This window comes from Acinonyx jubatus, chromosome E1 (assembly GCF_027475565.1).
Source record: "Acinonyx jubatus isolate Ajub_Pintada_27869175 chromosome E1, VMU_Ajub_asm_v1.0, whole genome shotgun sequence".
Lineage (NCBI taxonomy): Eukaryota > Metazoa > Chordata > Mammalia > Carnivora > Felidae > Acinonyx > Acinonyx jubatus.
In genome coordinates, this window is record NC_069397.1 from 56,968,785 (window position 1) to 56,987,142 (window position 18,358).

At 59.0% G+C, this 18,358-nt stretch overlaps 1 protein-coding gene across 2 annotated transcripts in view; it reads right to left on the reverse strand.

Moving 5' to 3' along the window:
- Positions 1 to 13,063, reverse strand: part of CANT1 (calcium activated nucleotidase 1) — a 30,518-nt gene extending 17,455 nt beyond the window's left edge. Inside the window, exons 1-3 of one of the 2 annotated variants that reach the window (XM_027052305.2) lie at positions 12,941 to 13,063; positions 2,376 to 3,028; positions 261 to 464 (exon numbers count right to left, since the gene is read on the reverse strand). In XM_027052305.2, coding sequence (XP_026908106.1) covers positions 261 to 464; positions 2,376 to 3,006 — 835 coding nt within the window. In that variant the 5' untranslated portion in view covers positions 3,007 to 3,028; positions 12,941 to 13,063. Of the gene's footprint in view, positions 1 to 260; positions 465 to 2,375; positions 3,029 to 8,564; positions 8,719 to 12,940 lie in introns of those variants that run through there. The other variant, XM_053211728.1, reaches the window with a different exon arrangement.
- Positions 13,064 to 18,358: the final 5,295 nt, after the last annotated feature.

Consider the following 18,358-nt stretch of genomic DNA (forward strand, 5'->3'; position numbering starts at 1 on the left):
AACCAGAACGTGGTCCACCTTGCTTCTACCTGGTCAGGGGCGGGGCCCGGGCCCCACCCTCAGGGAAGGGCCAGAAGAGCTGGCACAGGAGGGGCTGTGGTCTGAGACAGCAGGAGGCGCTCTGTCAGGGACGGCGAAGGGATGGGGGGGGGCTGGGAACGGACCGCACAGGCAGAAATCCCCAACCGCTGTGCCCAGAGAAAGCGCGCACGCAGCGCACCGGCATCTGCCAGGACCCCGGGCGGGGCCGGGTCCCTTACCTGGCGGCTGGATCCCCGCGGCGGCCCGCAGGGCATTGTAGCTGGACACCCAGTTCTCGTGGTCCACGCTGCCCCTGCAGCCCACCACCTTCACCCATTCCGGGTTTTCGTTCACCACTTCCCCCGTGCTGGTGGTCCACTCCTTGCCCAGGCCGCCCACATACAGATGCTCGTCCTTCACCGCCAGCCACTCGGCTTTGAAGCCTGGGGACAAGGAGACGAGGGGGCGCGCCTGAGATGACAGCCACCCCTCTGCTCCCTGGGTTCGCGGGGGGTCTGGCAGCCTTGGGCATCAGAGGGCACCCATGCTGGACCTCACACGAGGCGATGACAAGACAGCGGGGGACAGTCTGGCTCAGGGCGCCATTCCCAGAGGGCCAGCAGTGGGGCACCGGCCCTCTGCCTGCTATTCTCCCTGTCCTCTGTCCCCAAGACCCGTCACCTTCTTTTTGGCCACTGGATCTAGGGACCTTCTGCGGGGACAGCCTGTCCTAAACTAATTCCAATGGCTCCTGCCGCTGGTGCCTCGCCTGCTCCCCCACTCCCAACGGCCCAGCAGCCACTGGTCAGTCTCCTCTGATCCCCGAACTGTTTCTCAAGCTGTGTGCCCCAACCTCAGGATACCCCCGACCCCGGGCAAGTGGGAGCGCCTGGAGAGGTTACTGTAGCAGAGAGCGGTCTCTGTCTCTGCAACCGTGCCTGGCGCCCGTCGAGCGGACGTGAAGCCCCAGTGGCCAGAGCTACGAGGGCTGGTGGGGGCTCCTAGTCGGCTCTGATCAGCGTGTTTACTTCTCGGCAGGTTTACTTACTGTGAGCCCAGCTGAAGGCTGCAGGGCGCTCAGGCTGTGTGGGAAAGCCGTTCCCCGCACCCCGTGTTCTAAACTGTGCCCGCTTTCCCACACGTTCTGCCAGCTTCTGGCCGGCCCCAAGGACCTAGAGCTGTGGCCTCCAGAATGCTTCTCTGCAGGTGGCTCTGGAGGGACCCGCTGAGTACCCTGTGGTCTCAGGGACCTCACCAACCCCCCGGGGTCACCTTCAGATAAGGCCCTCTCCATTGACCAGTCTTTTGCCCCTTCCGATGACCTGACCATAGGGCAACCCAAGGCTCCCATTATTCCGCTCTCTTCCTGATCCCATAGGGAAGAACAGAACTATAATGGGTTGCCCATAAACGCTGACAAACCGTGGCAGGAAACGGGCAACGAATGTTTTCTCTAAAACCCAGGCCGAGATAGTTCCCTGCCAATTGCCCGAGGCTTGGGCAAGCCCGGAAGGGGTTTTATCACTGGGGGGGGAGGGGGAGGGCTGGCAGACGGCGCGCCCCACGGGCCGGCTAGTTGCTGCCACTGCTCCGGCCTTAGAGAGGCCGCAGTGCTTAGCTTCCTAGAGGGTGCACACCCAGCCTGAGAGCGGGCTTTTGTCAGCCCCCCCGCCGGTGCCTAGTGCCTCCCGGCCCCTTCCCCCGGGGAAGGCCCTGGCCCGCTCTGGCTCCCTCTCCTAGCTCTGTGCTCCCCGCGGGCTGAAAGCGGTAACTCCTTTCTGGCGCAACAGAGCAGTGGGTGACAGCCGGTTTCTGAGCACGGATCCCACTCAAGTGCGGTCGCTGCTACGCAGACCCTCCCTCGGCTGGGTTTCCAGAAAGGAGCCCCAGGCAGCGCAAGTTTACCTTTTCAATAAAGTCTCCATTCAAAATGAGGGCAATTGGACACCATGGCTTTAAAGGTAAGACACTCACAGGGTGTCATCCCTGCGTGCTCTGAAGACACCTTTGAAGATGGAAGAAAGGGCTCGATCCTGGGGTCACTGGGAGCAGCAGTGGACAGGGCCCTCAAACTAGTCCTGGAAAGGAGCCTGCTTCGTGGCCAGTCTTCTAGGAAGAAGCTCCTGCTGCTAGAAACTGCTTTGGTCCGAGGCCCCGTAAGGCTTCGGCTCCCAGCTTGGGGTGGGGGGTGGCGGGGGCGGGGGCCAGAAGCAGGGGGGGACAGGGCTCTTCCCGGTGGTCCCTCCTGGTCGTGTTCACCGCACACGGGCACAAACCAGACCGGCAGACAGTCAACTCAAACCTGTCCCCCAACACCTCAGCCAAAGCCGGGAGGCGGAGAGGGCCTGACCTACCTTTCCCCACGGTTCCATCGCCATCGGACAGGATCACCCAGGGCACGGCCTTGGTGCCATCGATCTGGTAGATGACCCCTGTCCGGTCGTCCACAGAGTAGAGTCTCCCGTTGAAAACGATCAGCTCGGAGAGCTCCATGCCCCGCCCCTTCTCAGCCAGGTGGGACTCGAGGACCTCGTGGCCTTTGTCCCACTCCACGGCCACCTTGTCCCCGCTGTCTGACAGGGTCAGATGGCCCTTCTTCAGGTAACTGAACCAGGTGTTTTCCTCTTGGGCTCTTGACTCCGTGTCCAAGTCAGCAATAACCGCAATTCGGTATCGAGTCCCGCCTGGCGTCCTCTGGGGGGCGGACAGGGGGTAGGTGTCATTGTACCGGTCAGCGGGTGCCTGGCCGAGCCTCCAGTTGTGGGCGTTGGGTATGGGGGGCCTGCCTGGGGGCGGGCGGTGGGAGTAGAGCAGCCAGAGGACAGCGGCGCCCACAAAGGACGGCAGGATCACCTTCCAGCGGGGGCGGAAGCGGGGGTCTGCCGCCTTGGTCATGGACGCCAGCACCGGAAGGCCCCCCACACTTATCCGGAGGGAGTGCATAGACTCATTCCATTCCAGGTGGTTGGAGGGCTGGACGGGCATCAGACTGAAGGGCAGGCGGTACCTGGGCACCCAGCGAGAGAGGAGAGAGGTCAGCGGTTTCCCAATCCCGAGACGCTGCACGGCCTGAAGGCTGCCGTACCCGGAACGGCACTGCCACTGCTGTGCGGCTGTTAGGATTTGGCTGAATTAAACCCGACTCTAGCAATATCTTTGTTTACTTATTCGGAAAGATGAGAAGTCTTTCCAGAGCAAAACTATTCCATCTCCTCTGTCTCGACTGGTGGGATAGAAAGCTTGGCGAGGGCGAGTTCTGTGGAGGCTGGCGCTTTACAAGCTCAGAAAGAGGGAGCAGCAGGGGGTGAGGGAGGGAGTGGGGGTGCCGAGGGGTCTGGGCAGGACAGGCTCCTGAGCTATATTCTCATCAGATGCCACCTCATCCGAGAAGCCCGCTCCAAGGGCTCTGCTCCCGACAGCAGCCCCCATGTCCCCTTCCTTGGCATCTGTCACCACCCCGCCCCCCAACATCATGGCACACAACTATCAGTGTGTTCATGAGTCCTGCACTCCTAGAACAGGGCACAGAGCGGACGTGTGCGCACCTCCTCCTGGGCCAGGCGTCTGTAATATGCAGATACAAGTATAAAACAGACGTAAACCAAACAGAAATACTTCTGTTTCTGGCAAAGTCTGTCCTCTGGCACCCTTCTATTCATGCAAATGACGGAGGGACCCGGGTCTGATGGGCCCTCTTGGCCTGGAGCCGTGGGACCCTGGCCCACTCCCCAGGGCACTACCACAGCCGGGCGGCGGCCAGGAACCGCGGCTCTTCACCACCTGCCCCCTGCGTACGTCGCCGGCACGGACCACGGCAGCCTGGCTGGCGTGGCCACAGCGACGCCGGACAAGCTGGGGACGATCGGCAGAGAGCCGGCTCTGGGCTGCGGCCCTCGGTCTCCGTCTTCAGTTGTAACTCAGTAAGTCCCGGCGTGAGAAAGTCCCCAGGCCGGACCGCTAGGCCGCTTCTGCCTCCTGCCCCAAAACAGCCAACGACGTGACTTCAGGGGCGGACGCTCCTCTTGCTAATGGGTGGCAGCAGGGAAGGGCGGGGGGCCAGGCAGCTTCACGCCACCCCGAGCCGCACCCCAGTCCACACGGCCCACGGCGGGGGGGCCAAGGAGCTCCCATCCACACCACAGGCCGCTAGCTCTGCAGGTAGAAAAACGTGGCCATGGTTCCACGTGGAAGCCAGCCCTTTCCTTCTCTTGCTTTTGGACACATGTGTAGGTTTTGCCCGCAGGGTCGGGTGCAGAAAAGGGGGGCCCTGGGGGCAGGGGTGCTGCGCGGGGGAGGTGGGCTCGGGAAGCCCCCTGCCTCACCTCAGATGCTGGTCCCAGGCCTCCCTCCTGGGTGAGGGCTCCCTGCCCCCCCCGGGAAGCGGCCCAGCTGTGGCCACAGAGCTGGTGGCTGAGGCCTTCCTGGCTGGGAGACGGGGGTCCCGGCCACTGCCCCTCCTCTGCTGCACCCAAGCCCAGGGCTTCCCAAACCACAGCTGGGCCCAAGCCACCCAGAGCCCATCTCCTCTGCCACGTGGCCACTGAGCTCTCAACCCCCGCTCACCTCCCGTTCCCAGTTCCGCCTGGATTCTAACGCTTTCTCAACTTACTATTCCCAACTAAGTCTCGCTTGCTCTCCCCAAGCTTCTCCGCCCCCCCCAACCTCTCCCTCAGGAATAGTGCTGGTGATGGAGAGCCGCCATATTCTCTGCTGCCCGGGGCCAAATCTCCATCAGAACCTCAGGAGAGGCCCTTTTCTGCACGAGGACCACCACCACCTTGAAGAACCCAGGCACGCCCCCTCCCTCCACAGCATCTGCTCCAGCCAGAGACCTGGCAGTTCGGCCACCCACCCCTTCCAACCACACCGTCTGCTGCCACTCCCGTCTGGTGACCCACTTGCCCCACGGCCGGCGACAGCTGCTCTACCCACACGGGTGGATCGCACCGCGTCGCCGCGCGTTCTGGGAGTAAACCCTCACTGCTGCACGGCCCCCACCCAGACCTCCACCTCCCTGAGCCGGCTCCTCCACTGGCCGGCCGGGCACCGTGGCCCTCGTGCACCCTGGCCGGGGCTCGTCTCCCCCCGCCAGGACGCTCTCGCCTCTCTGCGTGGCTGCCTCACCTTTCAGGATTTTTCTAAAGTACCAGCTGCCCGGAAAGACTCAGCCGCCCACCCCGCAGGGGCTGCCCTGGAGTGCTTGCCCATTCTCTACCACGGCATTCTGCCCCTCCTCTCCCAGGCCCTCAGCAACCCACATAATCACTTCCGCGCTGCCGTGGCTCCACGGGGCAGGGAGCAGCCCACTGTGAACTTACACTCCTGGCGAACGGTGGAAACTCGGCATATATTTGCGGAAGGAATGAAAAATAGGCCCACGTCCTCAACAGTCCCTCAACTCCACCCCAGGCCCCACCTTGGTCATACTGCAGATCCACACCCCCGCATCCGGCCCGGCTGTCACACTGGGCCTCAGGGGAGGTGGACACAATGCCCGCCAGGGGTCACCATCGTGAGGTGTCACCCTACTGGCCCCTAGCCTGCCCGCTCTCCATTCCTGGTTCATCATCCTGCCCCTGGTCATCTTGTCACATCTGCTGCCCGCTGGCTTCCTGCAGGTGACGAGGGGGCCCAGGGCAGAGCCCACATGGCCACCCCTCCCATGCACCAGGCTGCCTGGCCCCGGTCCAAGGGGTCTGGAGAGAAGGGGCCCACTCCTGCTTCTTGGGGGTAGTTCAGCCATGTCTGCTTTTCTGGTTCTTTCTCCACCATCTACATATGTGTCCAAATCAGCCATCTGAGTGGCCATTTGATCCCCACGTTATACTCTCAGGTACACGGAACGCACCCAGTAAATACCGTGTCTGAGGGATGAGAACCCCTCCGCAGCCTGTGACGCCTTGGTCCCTCCCCGCCCCTCACCATCCTGGAGGAGCCGCCCCTCCGCCCCTCTGCCCCCTCTGCCCCTCCGTCCTGCTCCATGTCACAAGGCTGAACCTCCTGCCAGGGGGACAGTGAGCCTGCAGCTCCTTCCCTGCAGCCCACCTCTTCTCCTGAATCTTCCCTGAGGTGGGCTCGGTCTCCAGGGGCAGAACTGCTACAGTGCGGGCTCCCCACAACTTCCCCGCCCGCACCTCTGCCCCGAACTCCAGGCCCGGCCGCTGGGCCCCCTCGTCTGCCCGCGGGCACCAGAACGGGTTCCCCCAGGAATCTGCTGAGCTGGCTGAGGGCACTCGCAGCCCTCAGAAGTCATCCTGGGGAGCAGGCAGCTCGCTTTCTCTCCCCTCACTGGTCTGGTCTGCACCCCAGCTCTGGATGTGGGTCCCACCCCCAAGGCCTCCACCTGGCGCCATCTCTCACCTTGGCCTTCTGGGGATCTGGACCGTCCAGGTCCCACCTGCATCCCGCCACCCATCAGAGGCCTGAGCTCGCTTCTCTGGGCCTCGGCTCCTTCACGTGTAAGCCGGGACAGAACAGGGCCACCTTCCCAGAGCCGTGTGGCCGGCTCCCCCCCACCTTCCCCTTCACTCTGCCAGCACCTTCGCCCACCTGCCCGGAGGGCCTAGCCGTGTAAGTAGGCTTGACCAGAAGCGGCTGGACCATCCGGGAAGTACTGAGCACGGCAGCAAGGTCGAGGGCGGCACAGCCTGCAAGGCCAAACACGAGGACCGTCTCTCCACAAAGTGTGCCAGGCCCTGCCCTGGACCCTCTCAGACCCATCCTGCACACAAGTGACAGATTGATTCCCGAAAAAGCGAACGTGGACTGAAGTCCTTCACTAGATCCTAAAGCTGTCCCACCAACGGACAAACTCCTCAGCCCTACGCACACATGCACGCAGCGCTGGGTTGTTTACAATTCCATAGTCCTGAGCCAAACCCCTGTGCGTGATGCCTCTGCCTGGGACGCCAACCTCTCTGACCACACAGAACCACCTGGAGGTCCCTAGCTGTGCCATGATAGTGATGCTTCTGCTGTCCCTTTCCCCTCCTGCCCCCATCTATGGTGAAGGACCCACTCCCCAACCAGTGAGCTTCCCTCCTGTGGATACCGGAAGATATCCAGGCCTAACCCTGAACCTGTGAGTGTCCCCTAATTTGTCAATAAAGACTCTGCAGATGTGACTAAGTTAAGGATCTAGGGGTGGGGAGATGATCCAGGTGGGCTCTAAATGCAGCCACGAGTGTCCTTACAAAAGGAGGCATTGGGGGATTAGACAATGATAGGAGACTGTGACCACAAAGGCAGAGAGGGGAGTGATGGGGCCATGGCCAAGAAGTGCCTGGGGCCCCCGAGCTGGAAGAGGCCAGGCCAGGTTGTCCCCTAGAGCCTTGGAGGGAGCACTCGCCAGCTCACACCTTGATGTCGGCCCAGTGACACCGATACTGGTTTTCTGGCCTCCGCGTTGGGAGAGAATAAATGTGTGTGGTTTTCAGCCACGTTTGTGGTAGTTTGCCACGGCAGGGCCCCAGGAACACACACACCTCCTCCCACGCCATCCTCTGTGCTGCCCCCTGCGACCACGGCTGCACTCTGAGCTCCTGGGGGGAAGGGGCTCTGCTCCGCCAGGCTAGTCCCACCCCCTGACCGGCGGGCAGAGCCTGGGGCCCCACCACCTTTTGGGAACAAGAGAACGACAGTGGGCTCTGTCTGCCTTCCAGAAAAATCCCTTTAGCTTCACGACTGGAATAATTTCTCTCTGGACCAAAACCCAACCTCTGAAGACAGCCCTCCATTAGTGTCCTAGGAGCTACTTTTATTTTGTGGAGATAAAATCAGATGTCTTTCCATTTGCTCCCCCCAAGCCCAGGCTGGTTCAGCACCCAGAACTCTCAGAACTGATGGGGCCTGTAACGTCTTGTTGCCAGAGTCCTGGCGCAGTGCGGGGCCTTGCGTTCGTATTTAAAGGAAACACCACCACCTCCATCCACCACCACAACCCCAAATGTGCAGCCATGAACCCCAACAGAAATGCGCCACGTGGGCAACAGCGAAACGGACAGAGCCGCTCCCAGGAGAGGGCCCAGGTGAGGCTCTCTCTCAAAGAGGATCTCTTTGCCCGCACTCCTCAAAGCTCTACACAGTTTAAATGTTTGCTTTATTGTGACAACCAGGTCGTCAACCCCACCGTCTGTGGCATAATGGGCTGATCCTACACAATCAGGAAAGTTAGAACCTAGTTGCTACAGCAAAATGTCACACAATCTCTGGCTGGCCACGCTCGCCTGTTCCGGATCTCCCTTCGGAAACCCGGGGGCCGCACCCCTGCTGGCCTCCCTTCTCCTGCGCCAGCCACACCGCCGGGAAAGGTCCCGGGAAAGAGCCACCCGGGGGGACAACCACCCCCCCGCCCCCGCGGGGGCTTCCAATCCTCACTGCCTCGCCCACATCTCTGGTTTCTGTCGCCAGCACTTCCTTGTAACACAGGCCTGAGCGACACGGTGTGACCCGGGGTCTGTCCACCCCCAAGTGGGTCCCCGGACTCCGGACCCTGCGAGGGAGACGCTCCCGCCCGAGCCCCAGGAGGGAGCGGCCACCCCTACCTTCTCACGCCATCCTCAGGCCGCGACAGGACTCTACATAAAGCTGAGACGACAGGCGCGGCCACTCCCGACAGAGCCCACAGCCAAGAGGGACTCTTTCCCCGCTTCCCTCAGGACAGGTGTGTGACAGGTGGCAGAACGAACAGGTTTAGCTGCAGCTGCCAGAGCAAACCTCCGCCTTTCCAGGATCTAGGCTCAGGCACTGCCTCACCCCTGTACAGTGGCTGTCTCTCCTCCCCCAGCACGGCCCCGGTCTCGGAACTGAACGGTCCTAACAGGGCGCACGTCCAGGCAGCAGGGGGGAGCCCGCTGCCCACCGCACCTCGCGGGTGGAGAAAAGAGCGGAGGCTGCCGGCCCTGAGCTCCTCGGAGTGACAAAGACAGAGGCGAGGCTGGCGGGCTCCGGGAACACGTTACTTGGCGCACAGCATTCTTCCGCCTTGCACTCAGCAAGGAGACCGCACTTCGAATTTGGACGGGGTGAGAGGCACAGGAAACCAGGAAGGAAAAAGTCACAGCGGCCAGGCATGTGCTTTAGGGACTGAGGCCCTCCTCCCAGATCATTTCCTTAGAGGCCGACACCCTGGATTCTACTCAATTCTGCATCTCCCACCCCCTTTCTCTGCACACAGCAGGCACTCACGGCTGCCTCCCGGGTCAGGTCTCCCACCCCCTTTCTCTGCACACAGCAGGCACTCACGGCTGCCTCCCGGGTCAGGTCTCCCACCCCCTTTCTCTGCATACAGCAGGCACTCACGGCTGCCTCCCGGGTCAGGTTAAATACACCTCAGAACAACTTCTTTTTCAGCCCTGTTTTTGTTTATAGTCAACTACCTGAGAGAAGCGAGCTTCTGTGGCTGCTGTGACCACTCCGGGCAGGTGTGGTGCTTCAACACTGCACCCTTATGTCACAGGCCTGCGGGACAGAAGTCTGACGGGTCCCGCTGGGCTAAAATCCAGGGCTCCCTTCCCTCAGAGGCTCCAGGGAGAAGCCTCTTCCCAGATGGTTCCAGCTTCCAGAGATGCCTGCGTCCCTTGCGTGCGGCCCCTGCTCATCCTCAAAGCAGCAACGCCGCATCTCTCTGAGCCTCGCACGCCCTCCCCCCTGCTCTCCTGTCTCTGTGTCCACTTGCTCTGTGGCCCTGGGACTAGGCTGGGCCCACCTGGGTCATCCAGGATGCGCCTCCCATTTCAAGGTCAGCTGACTGGCACCCTTCATTCCATCTGCTACCTTCGGCCCCCTCTGCCACATAATACACCTGCAGGTTCTGGGGGTCACGATGTGGACATCCTGGGGGGGCCATCATTCTGCCGGCCACAAGAAGGGAGACAGGGAAAGAAGCCTCAGCTTCCCAGGGGCCAGGACCCTCCACACACAGCCTCAGAGCCTGTATTTACTGCATCACGGTAGGGCCATGTGTGATGAACTCGTACCATCAGGAGCAATTTCAGCAAAAGTTACCCTTCCGGTTGAAAGCAACGTCCCAAACAACGCTACTCGTTATCAGAGAGCCTGAAGATAAGGGGACACAATAAAAATCCCACCATCCACCCAAATCACGGCCTGCTCCTGTAGACAGTGGGGTCGCACCTGCCCGAACCCATCTTCTCTCCTGCTCTGCTGGTGCCCGGCTCCCAGGATGCAGCCAGCGGTCAGCCCTGCCGGACCCCCTGAAGCCATTCTGGATGCGCTCTGATCTGACACTCACATCCACACTGTCACCCGGTGTCGGCACAATGCCATCTGGGTCCCTGCTCCTGCCTCATTCCCATGGCCTGTTCCCACGGATGAGAACTGTGCTCTGCACAGGAACCCCGAGCAGCGAGTTCCATTTAATTACTGCACGTATTACAGATAAACAAGGAGGATTCAAAGGAAATGCAGACAAAAAGAGAAAACCGAACGTACTCCCAGATCGCTCTATCATCAGGATTTCTTTTTTTCTAAGTAATCGTCTTTGTCTCACAAGAAGGAAAATCAACAAGTCCCGAAACATCAAAACAAACGTTTTACATTCCCTTAGTGTTGCCGTTTAAGCAGAGCCTTCCAGAAAACCTCCACGGTCCAGAGCACTCGCGAAAGGAGGGCAGCACTTTCTGGATTTTCCTTCCAGTATCCCAGGTACCGTTCCACAAATGTCTACACAACAGAGCAACGGCTTCTCTGTCCCGGTGCGGATCCACTTCAGGACTCTGGACCACATTCTCAGAGCTGGGCCGTCCCGTTTCTGAACAAGAAAACACTAGAGCATCTATAGACCTACCCTATATGGTTGCCACGAGGCCCGCCACATAGCCGCTCAGAAGGTCTTACGAGTCCGATGGAAGGGGCTGTATTTGTGAGCCTGCACGAGGCTGCCTCGTGGCCGCACGCAGGGAGCTGGACCTGTCACACTCGGGTCCGTCCTCACTCCCTCGGTGGCTCAAGGGAAGCACGGCGGATTACGTGCAGTTAGGCTGGCGGGTAAACATTTCCTCAATTATCAATTGCTTAAACCAACATTTGCTACACGGTTGGGGGCCACGGAAGTATGGCCGGAACTGCGTCTGGGGTACAGTTTTTGGGGGAACAGGGCTTTCAGCTAACACAAGGCACCAAATACTCAGACGTCCACCTCAACCGAGGGATCGCGGGGGACACGGTGGGGCACCCACACACCTGTAAGTATGTGACTTTCTCCACCACCCTGCCACATAACACGCTTTCTGCGATCCGGCTGACCCGGACGGAAAACCGCGACAGGACTGAGACTCCTCTGTCTGGAGACCACTGCCGTGGCCGCCTAACAGCGCCTGAACAAATCCGCGCTTCACCTGAGTCCCCTCCCGGAGGACGCTCGGGCCGGCACAGGAGGAGACGCCCCTCCCGGGTCCCGACGGCAGAGGCCCGGCTGGTCAATGTATCTTTCAGCACGGCCCCCAGGCCTGAATAGAAGGCTCATTGAGGCCATCAGGGAGGGGCCCGGGGAGGCCACTGGCTGCTCCGGAAGGAGCCCCGCTGTGCCCGCGTGCTCCGGCTGGACTGTGCCGCTGAGGCCTGTGGGGTGGGGCCAGGAGCTGGAGGGGGGGGGGGGCTGCAGCCAGCCCAGAAAGGTCTTTCCCACACAGCTCCTACGAGGAGGGGCAAGGGGGGGGGCTGCAGAGACTCTAGGTTCCCGAAGGTGACGCCATGCTTCTGCCAAGTTTGGGTCCTTGCCCTGAACAGCCAGCGAGAGTCGGTGGACGTCGGCAGACGCCTGTTCCCAAACCTCTGCGCTGTTGGAAACGTGGTAGGGAGAGACGGCGAGCACATACCCAGAGACAAGAATGACAGATGGAGCCGAGACACTGGTTTCCTGGGGACACTAAGGTGCTCTCGAGAAAGGTGTATCTGGCAGACAGAAGAGGGACTGCGAGCGCTAGGGGCCTGCCAGGCCTGGCGACACGGAGGGCAAAGGAAAGGCCCCAAGCAACAGGGGTGGAGGAACCCAGGGATGAGAGGGTCAGGCCACAGGGGGGAGGGGAGGAGGGTGGTGGACAGCTTGGGTGCAAAAGGAAGGAAGGTGAGCTGGGCTGAGGGGAAGGAGAGGAAGGCCTGGGTTGGGGGGGGGGGGGACGGCTGGCCTGCTGCAGGTGCGCTAAAGTGCCAGTCTGAGAGGGGAGGAGAGGCCAGGCAATCATCGAAAGGGCAGATCGCGGTGGGGCAGGAAGGGATCGCGCTCAGGGACAGCTGTCCCACGTGAGTCAGGAAAGGAACGTGTCCTGCAGGGTCAGAACTAGGTGATGTCCCACACTAGTCAGAAGGGGGAGGTGTCCTGCACTAGTCAGAGGGGTGAGGCGTCCTGAGAGTTGGAGGGGGGAATGAGTCCCCCGAGTCAGAGGGAAGAGGTGTGTTGCACCAGAGGGGGGAGGTGTCCTGAGACTTGGAGGGGGGAATGAGTCCCGCGAGTCAGAGGGGAGAGGTGTCCTGAGAGTTGGAGGGGGTGAGTCCCCACGAGTCAGAGGGAAGAGGTGTGTTGCACCAGAGGGGGTTGGTGTCCTGAGACTTGGAGGGGGGAATGAGTCCCACGAGTCAGAGGGGAGAGGTGTCCTGAGAGTTGGAGAGGGTGTGGGTCCCACGAGTCAGAGGGGGGAGGTGTCCTGAGACTTGCAGAGGGTGTGAGTCCCACGAGTCGGAAGGGATTGGAGTCCCGCACTAGTCAGCCAGTGAGACTCCTGCAAGTCTGTCAGGTAGGTGTCTCACAAGTCGGAGGGTGGAGTGTCCGCCGCCCGTCGGAAGAAGGGGACCGTTCCTCGGAGTCTGAGGGCCAGGGGCAGGACGCGGCGGGGTGAGAGGGCGGCGGCGCGGGCCGGTCGCGAGGAAGGGCGCGGCGGCTACGGGTGCAGCTGTCACTCACCCGGTGCGGCCTGGCTCCGGGGCCCGCGGGCGGCTGGGTCTCGCTGCGGCAGGGCCGGGACCCAGCGGGCGGCGACTTCCGCCCGGCTCGCTCGCCGGGTCTCCGGGACGCGCTCCCGGCAGCCTCGGCTCCGCGGCTGCGCGCCGGCGCGGGCGCGGGCGCGGGCGGGGGCTGCTGGGAGTTGTAGTTTTTACTGCTCAGCGAGCCGGGGCGAGGGCCGGGGCGAGGGCCGGGGCGGCGCAGACCTTCGCGCTGCCGGAGCCGCAGGCCCTTTCTACCGCTTTGTAGCGGAAGGCAGGCGGAGCAACGGCGGGAGGCGGCTATCAGTTCTCCAGCCGAGATTTGAGGACCTCTTGCCTGGCCCTCTCGACCCTTGTGGTCTCCCGGGAGGCAGGGGAGCGCGGACCCCTTCCTGCCACCCTCATCAGAGAGAGCCCCTCTCTCCTCCGCCCCTCTAATCCGCCACGTTGGAAAGCTGCTCCGGTTACAAAGTGAAGATCTGGGCTCAGGTCTGCAGGCTGGAGTGTCCCAAATAAGGGTATCCAGTTCGTCCTGTTGCTCTGGTCCCCTCCTTGGTCCCTGAGCTATTTTAATGGATATCCCTGCCCTCCACCCCCAAGTCCTGCAAAGATGCCCATTTTAGCAGTCATGAGAAAAGCCTGGTAGCAGTGAAGTGTGCCACGAGAGCTGAGAGCTAGGCGAGGGTCAGAGCTGCGGGTCTGCACCTCCAGCCTCTGCCTGCGCGCAATCACCCATCCGTCCCCGGGGGGAGCCTCCCATTAGGTAACAGGCGCGAGAGAAAAATTCAGATTCTGTAAATGGTGTCCGGTAATAATAACCGTCTCACCCTTGTTCTGCATTCCTTGCCCAGAGGCGATCACTATTACTAGTTTCTCGTGGTTATTGTCAGAGGTATTTCGGGACACACAAACAAATCATGAACACATACCGTTAAATTACCTTTTTAAATTTTTTTTTAACATTTATTTTTGAGACAGAGAGAGACAGAGCATGAACAGGGGAGGGGCAGAGAGAGAGGGAGACACAGAATCGGAAGCAGGCTGCAGGCTCTGAGCCATCAGCCCAGAGCCCGACGCGGGGCTCGAACTCACGGACCGCGGGATCGTGACCTGAGCTGAAGTCGGATGCCCAACCGACTGAGCCACCCAGGCGCCCCTAAATTACCTTTTTAAAAAGCCGAATGGAAATTTGCTAAACAGTCGGTTCTGCATTTTGGGGGGGGGGGGTGGAAAGGGGACAAACCCTTCTGGAATTCACTTGTTTCCCGTTGTGCTAAACTGAGTCCTAACTACATATCATATATTACTATTATTTTTAAATGATTTTCAAACCTTGCATTTACCGAACTATCTGTATCTACATATGCCTTTCAGCTTGAGAAAGAAAACGCTGGCCCTGCTATCCCGAAAGCTCTCCATACTCTTCCCTCTTCCCAACCCCTCCCACCCCAAGAGGTGACTGCAGTCTTGAATCACTCACATCCTTTATCTTATAATTTTAGTGTATAGATATGCATCCCTCAACAATATATATGCCTGTTATAATTGTACAAAAATGAAATAAAACTATATGCAATGGATGGGAGATCCCGTCGCTCTACAGATATTATCAGGTGTATTCATTTTGCCAATCTGATGGCATTAAATGTCTTCTCATTGTCTGGATTGCTGAGAAGTTGTGTTACCTTTCTTATGGTTCCCCCCACCCCCCCACCATTTATATTCCTTCTTCTGCAGATGCCCCAACATTTCAGTGTTATTTTTAGGAAATAATCCATTCTTTCCCCCACTGGCACGTATGCAATGCCATTTGTTGCCCTGATCAAGTTTCCATATACACATGGGTCTGTTCAGGACTTTCTATGATGTCGTATCAGTATAGTTGCTTTTATCTGCACTCCAATACTACTGTTCTTATTCTTACCTCTCTCACCTTTCGGGCGCCTGGGTGGCTCAGTCGGTTAAGCGTCTGACTTCCGCTCTAGTCACGATCTTGCCATTCCCAAGTTCAAGCCCCGCGTCGGTCTCCGTGCTGACGGCTCGGAGCCTGAAGCTGCTTGGGATTCGGTGTCTCCCTCTCTCTCTGCCCTTCCCCCACTCACACTTTGTCTCTCTCTCTCAAAAATAAAATAAACATTAAAAAATTAAAAAAAAGAATAAACCTTCATGTGCTGTAGGACAATTCCCCCTCACCTCCCTCCTACATTCCATCCACCCTTCACTTTTGGGGTTTTGAATGGAATTGCTTTAAATCCATAAATTAATTCAGAGAGAACTGAGATTTCTCTGATGTTGAACCTTCTACCCAGAACATGGTTTGCCTTTCCATTTACTTAGGTCTTTGTTAATGTTTTTCAATGAGGTTTGTAAGTTTTCTCTTCACAACACGGCTTTTTCCGTATGGTTCCGTAGAGAGGTGTTCCGTTCTCTAAACAGCTGCATAGTATTCCACTGGGGGGAATGTCCTGTTACTTATTTACCAGGTCCCCAATGCCGTCCCTTTGGATATCTGTGATCTTTACATTACAACAATGCTTCAGGGCATATCCTTGAACTTGCTTCTTTGAGCACAGCACCAAGTCTATCTGCAGGATAAATTCCTGGAAGGAAGATTTCTAGGTCAGAGGGCGTTTGCATCCCCTGGTGAATAGACCCTGCCTTCCTGTCTTCCGGACAGGCGGTGCCGGGAAACTGCTTTTCGTGGGCACCTCCTGCGATTTGAATCCCCCTTCCCTCCTTTGCAACATTGGAGACTTCGCCATGGCCTTTTTCTGGAGCTTTTCTCCTCCTTTTGTTCCTGTGGCTCTACATAAAAGACTGAAAATTCTTCACTTTAATCATCCACCGTGTGTTTACTCACAGCCTCACTCACTCATTGCGCAGTTAAGGCTTAGGCTTGTGTGGTCCACCAGGGGGCCCTCCCATTTTATCTAGCAGGCAAAATGCTGCCTGATGGTTCCGTCTGTGCACGTCTCTGAAAGTGCTGAAAAGGAAGTTCTAAGACTGAGCAGTGGGGAAACCGAGGCATGGGGCGTTAAATGCCTGCTGAGAGTCAGAAAGCACATAAGGTCTCCCTGGCCGCCCGTCTCTGCGTCGAGTCCAGGGGGGACCTGCCAGAGGAAGGCTTGTCCTCCTCCGACAGAGGAGGTGTGAGAGCCGCAGAGCAGCAGATGGCCCTGTTCTGTCCTTGCAGCCCTGATCCCCACCTGCCCCCCAGCCTTCCAGAACGCGGGCACTGCCATCCAGGAGCAACGAGCTTGGGCCTGCGGCCAGGGAGGCTGGGTCTGGCCGCCAAGTTTCCATCTCAGCTTCACCCTCCAATGTCCACAGAGACGCCTTCCCCCCCACCCTTTGGCAGTGGGACGCCAGCATCCGAGCCTGAATTCAGAAGTTCACAATACCAGTCTCTGCCCTTGTGGGATGACTGGGCAGCCTGGCCCAAAATAGCTGGGAGAGGCGGAATGTTGGGGCCACAGTGGGGAAAAAAAAAATCACAGCGCTCCTAATGACAGGCTGTGCGTATCTGGCACCGAGCGCCTTACAGACGTTAACCGAGGTCACATGGCTTTCTCCCCGTGATGAGAAAACAGAGAGAGCCGCAGTGATATGCCCAGGGAGAGAGAAGGGATTGCCAAACAGAGGACATAGAATGTGCTGTCTTCTGGGCAGGGATTCTAGGGAATGTTCTCTTCCCCCGTGAGTCTCTGGGTTTTACATCCCATGAGCTGCCCTTGTCTGAGAATGTGGGGCCCCTGGGGAATGTTTAGGAAGCCCTGGTGTTTGGCCCAGACATCCTTGTGTGGGAGGTGTGAGCTCCCAGGGAATTCCAGAATGGGCGTGACCTGTAACTCATTTGGGAACCGAAGAGAGAGACCTTGGGGGTGTGGGGGTTCATGGTTCTGGTTGGCCCTGGCCTCTGCCCATCACTGGGCTGATGAAATCTCCCCCAGGCAGTGCTGCTGGCTTTGGGTTCTGATTTGTCAATGTTGTTTTGTTTTGTTTTGGCCATGACTCTTGTCCTCAGCGCTGGCCAGGACTTTCCAACTGGAAGATATTTGCTGGATCGGGAGCCTTCTGCCTCGGTTGCTCGGGGGGTGCTCAAATAGTCTGCAAGACCATCCCTGGCTTGCCCAACGTGGCTTTCCTACTTACCGTGTCAAAACAACAATGAAGTGGGTGACAAAGAGCATTAGGGGCCTGACTAGCTCTGGGTTTGGGTGACAGATTTTATTTCTTTCACTGAGGGCTGAACTGGCCTTGAGAAATTTTGCCCATTTGTCCGTTGGCTTGAGCTGCGGGCTGTGTGCCCAGGAGGTGCTCAGACCGCAGTTCCCTTTCTCTGGAACTCCCCACGCCTCTGAGCCTTCTGTCTCACATGGACATCTTGGGAAACCCCAGGTCCTGACTGCCACCTTTACCATCAGCACCCGTCACCCTCCTGGTTTCTGCCTCAAGAGATAGGAGGAATCCCTTTCCTAATCTCTGGGGAGATGTGGGCGCTCAACCCAAGAGGAGGGAAGGAACAAGATCATACAATCATGACCGTTGCAACGAACACTCTCGGGCCTTGTGTCTGCTCCGTTGGTCCTTTCCTCAACCGTGTGACAATTACAGAGTCACAATCCTTTAACCCCAAGTCCCCCAGATACAAAAAGCCCTGACAGTGTGGTTTCCCCCTGAGTGTGGCGTGAGGGCACAGGACAGTGTGACCTGTAGTGTGGTGAGGCCACGCATGGCTTCTGTCTCTCCTCTGTTGGGAAATATCCACAAGCATCCGGCCGAGCCCGGCGGGGCGAGATGCTCCGGGTGATGTCTGCATCGTCCTCTGAACACATCTGGCTGCCTGGGGTCCAGAGAAGAGGTCCTGGGCCTATCCCTGCTTTACAGATGAGGAAACTAAGGCCCATTGGGGTTGGGCAGCGTTCCAGGCTCAGGACTTAAGGCCGCCGGCTAGAACGAGAAGCTGCCGCTGGAAGAGAGGGTCATCGTGTGGGTGTATTTCTAGAGCCCTGCTCTCTGTCGGGCCCCTGGATTTCTGTCTTGGGATTATCTTCAAGATAACTGTCTTTCAGTTCTCAGATGGAGTAAGGAAAGGGAGCAGATCTCTGCATCAGCTTCTCTTCCAAGCCACACGCCCGGCGTCGTGTGCCCTGCGCCGTGGTGTCCGTCCAGGACCCCCAAGGTCTGGGCCTCCGGGGTGCTGCAGTGGAGAGGGTTCCCTCCGCATTCAGGGAGATCCTGGGGCACGGGAATTCTGAGGACTCTCCTCCAGTATCCCCGCCACGAAGGCCATTCGAGGACAGAGCGAGCGACCGGCGGAAGGTCCGTCAGGGCGCTAGGCCTGGGTCCTGCTGACCAGGAAAGTTCCTCGTGTTGCGCACAGAAACGAAGACGCGCT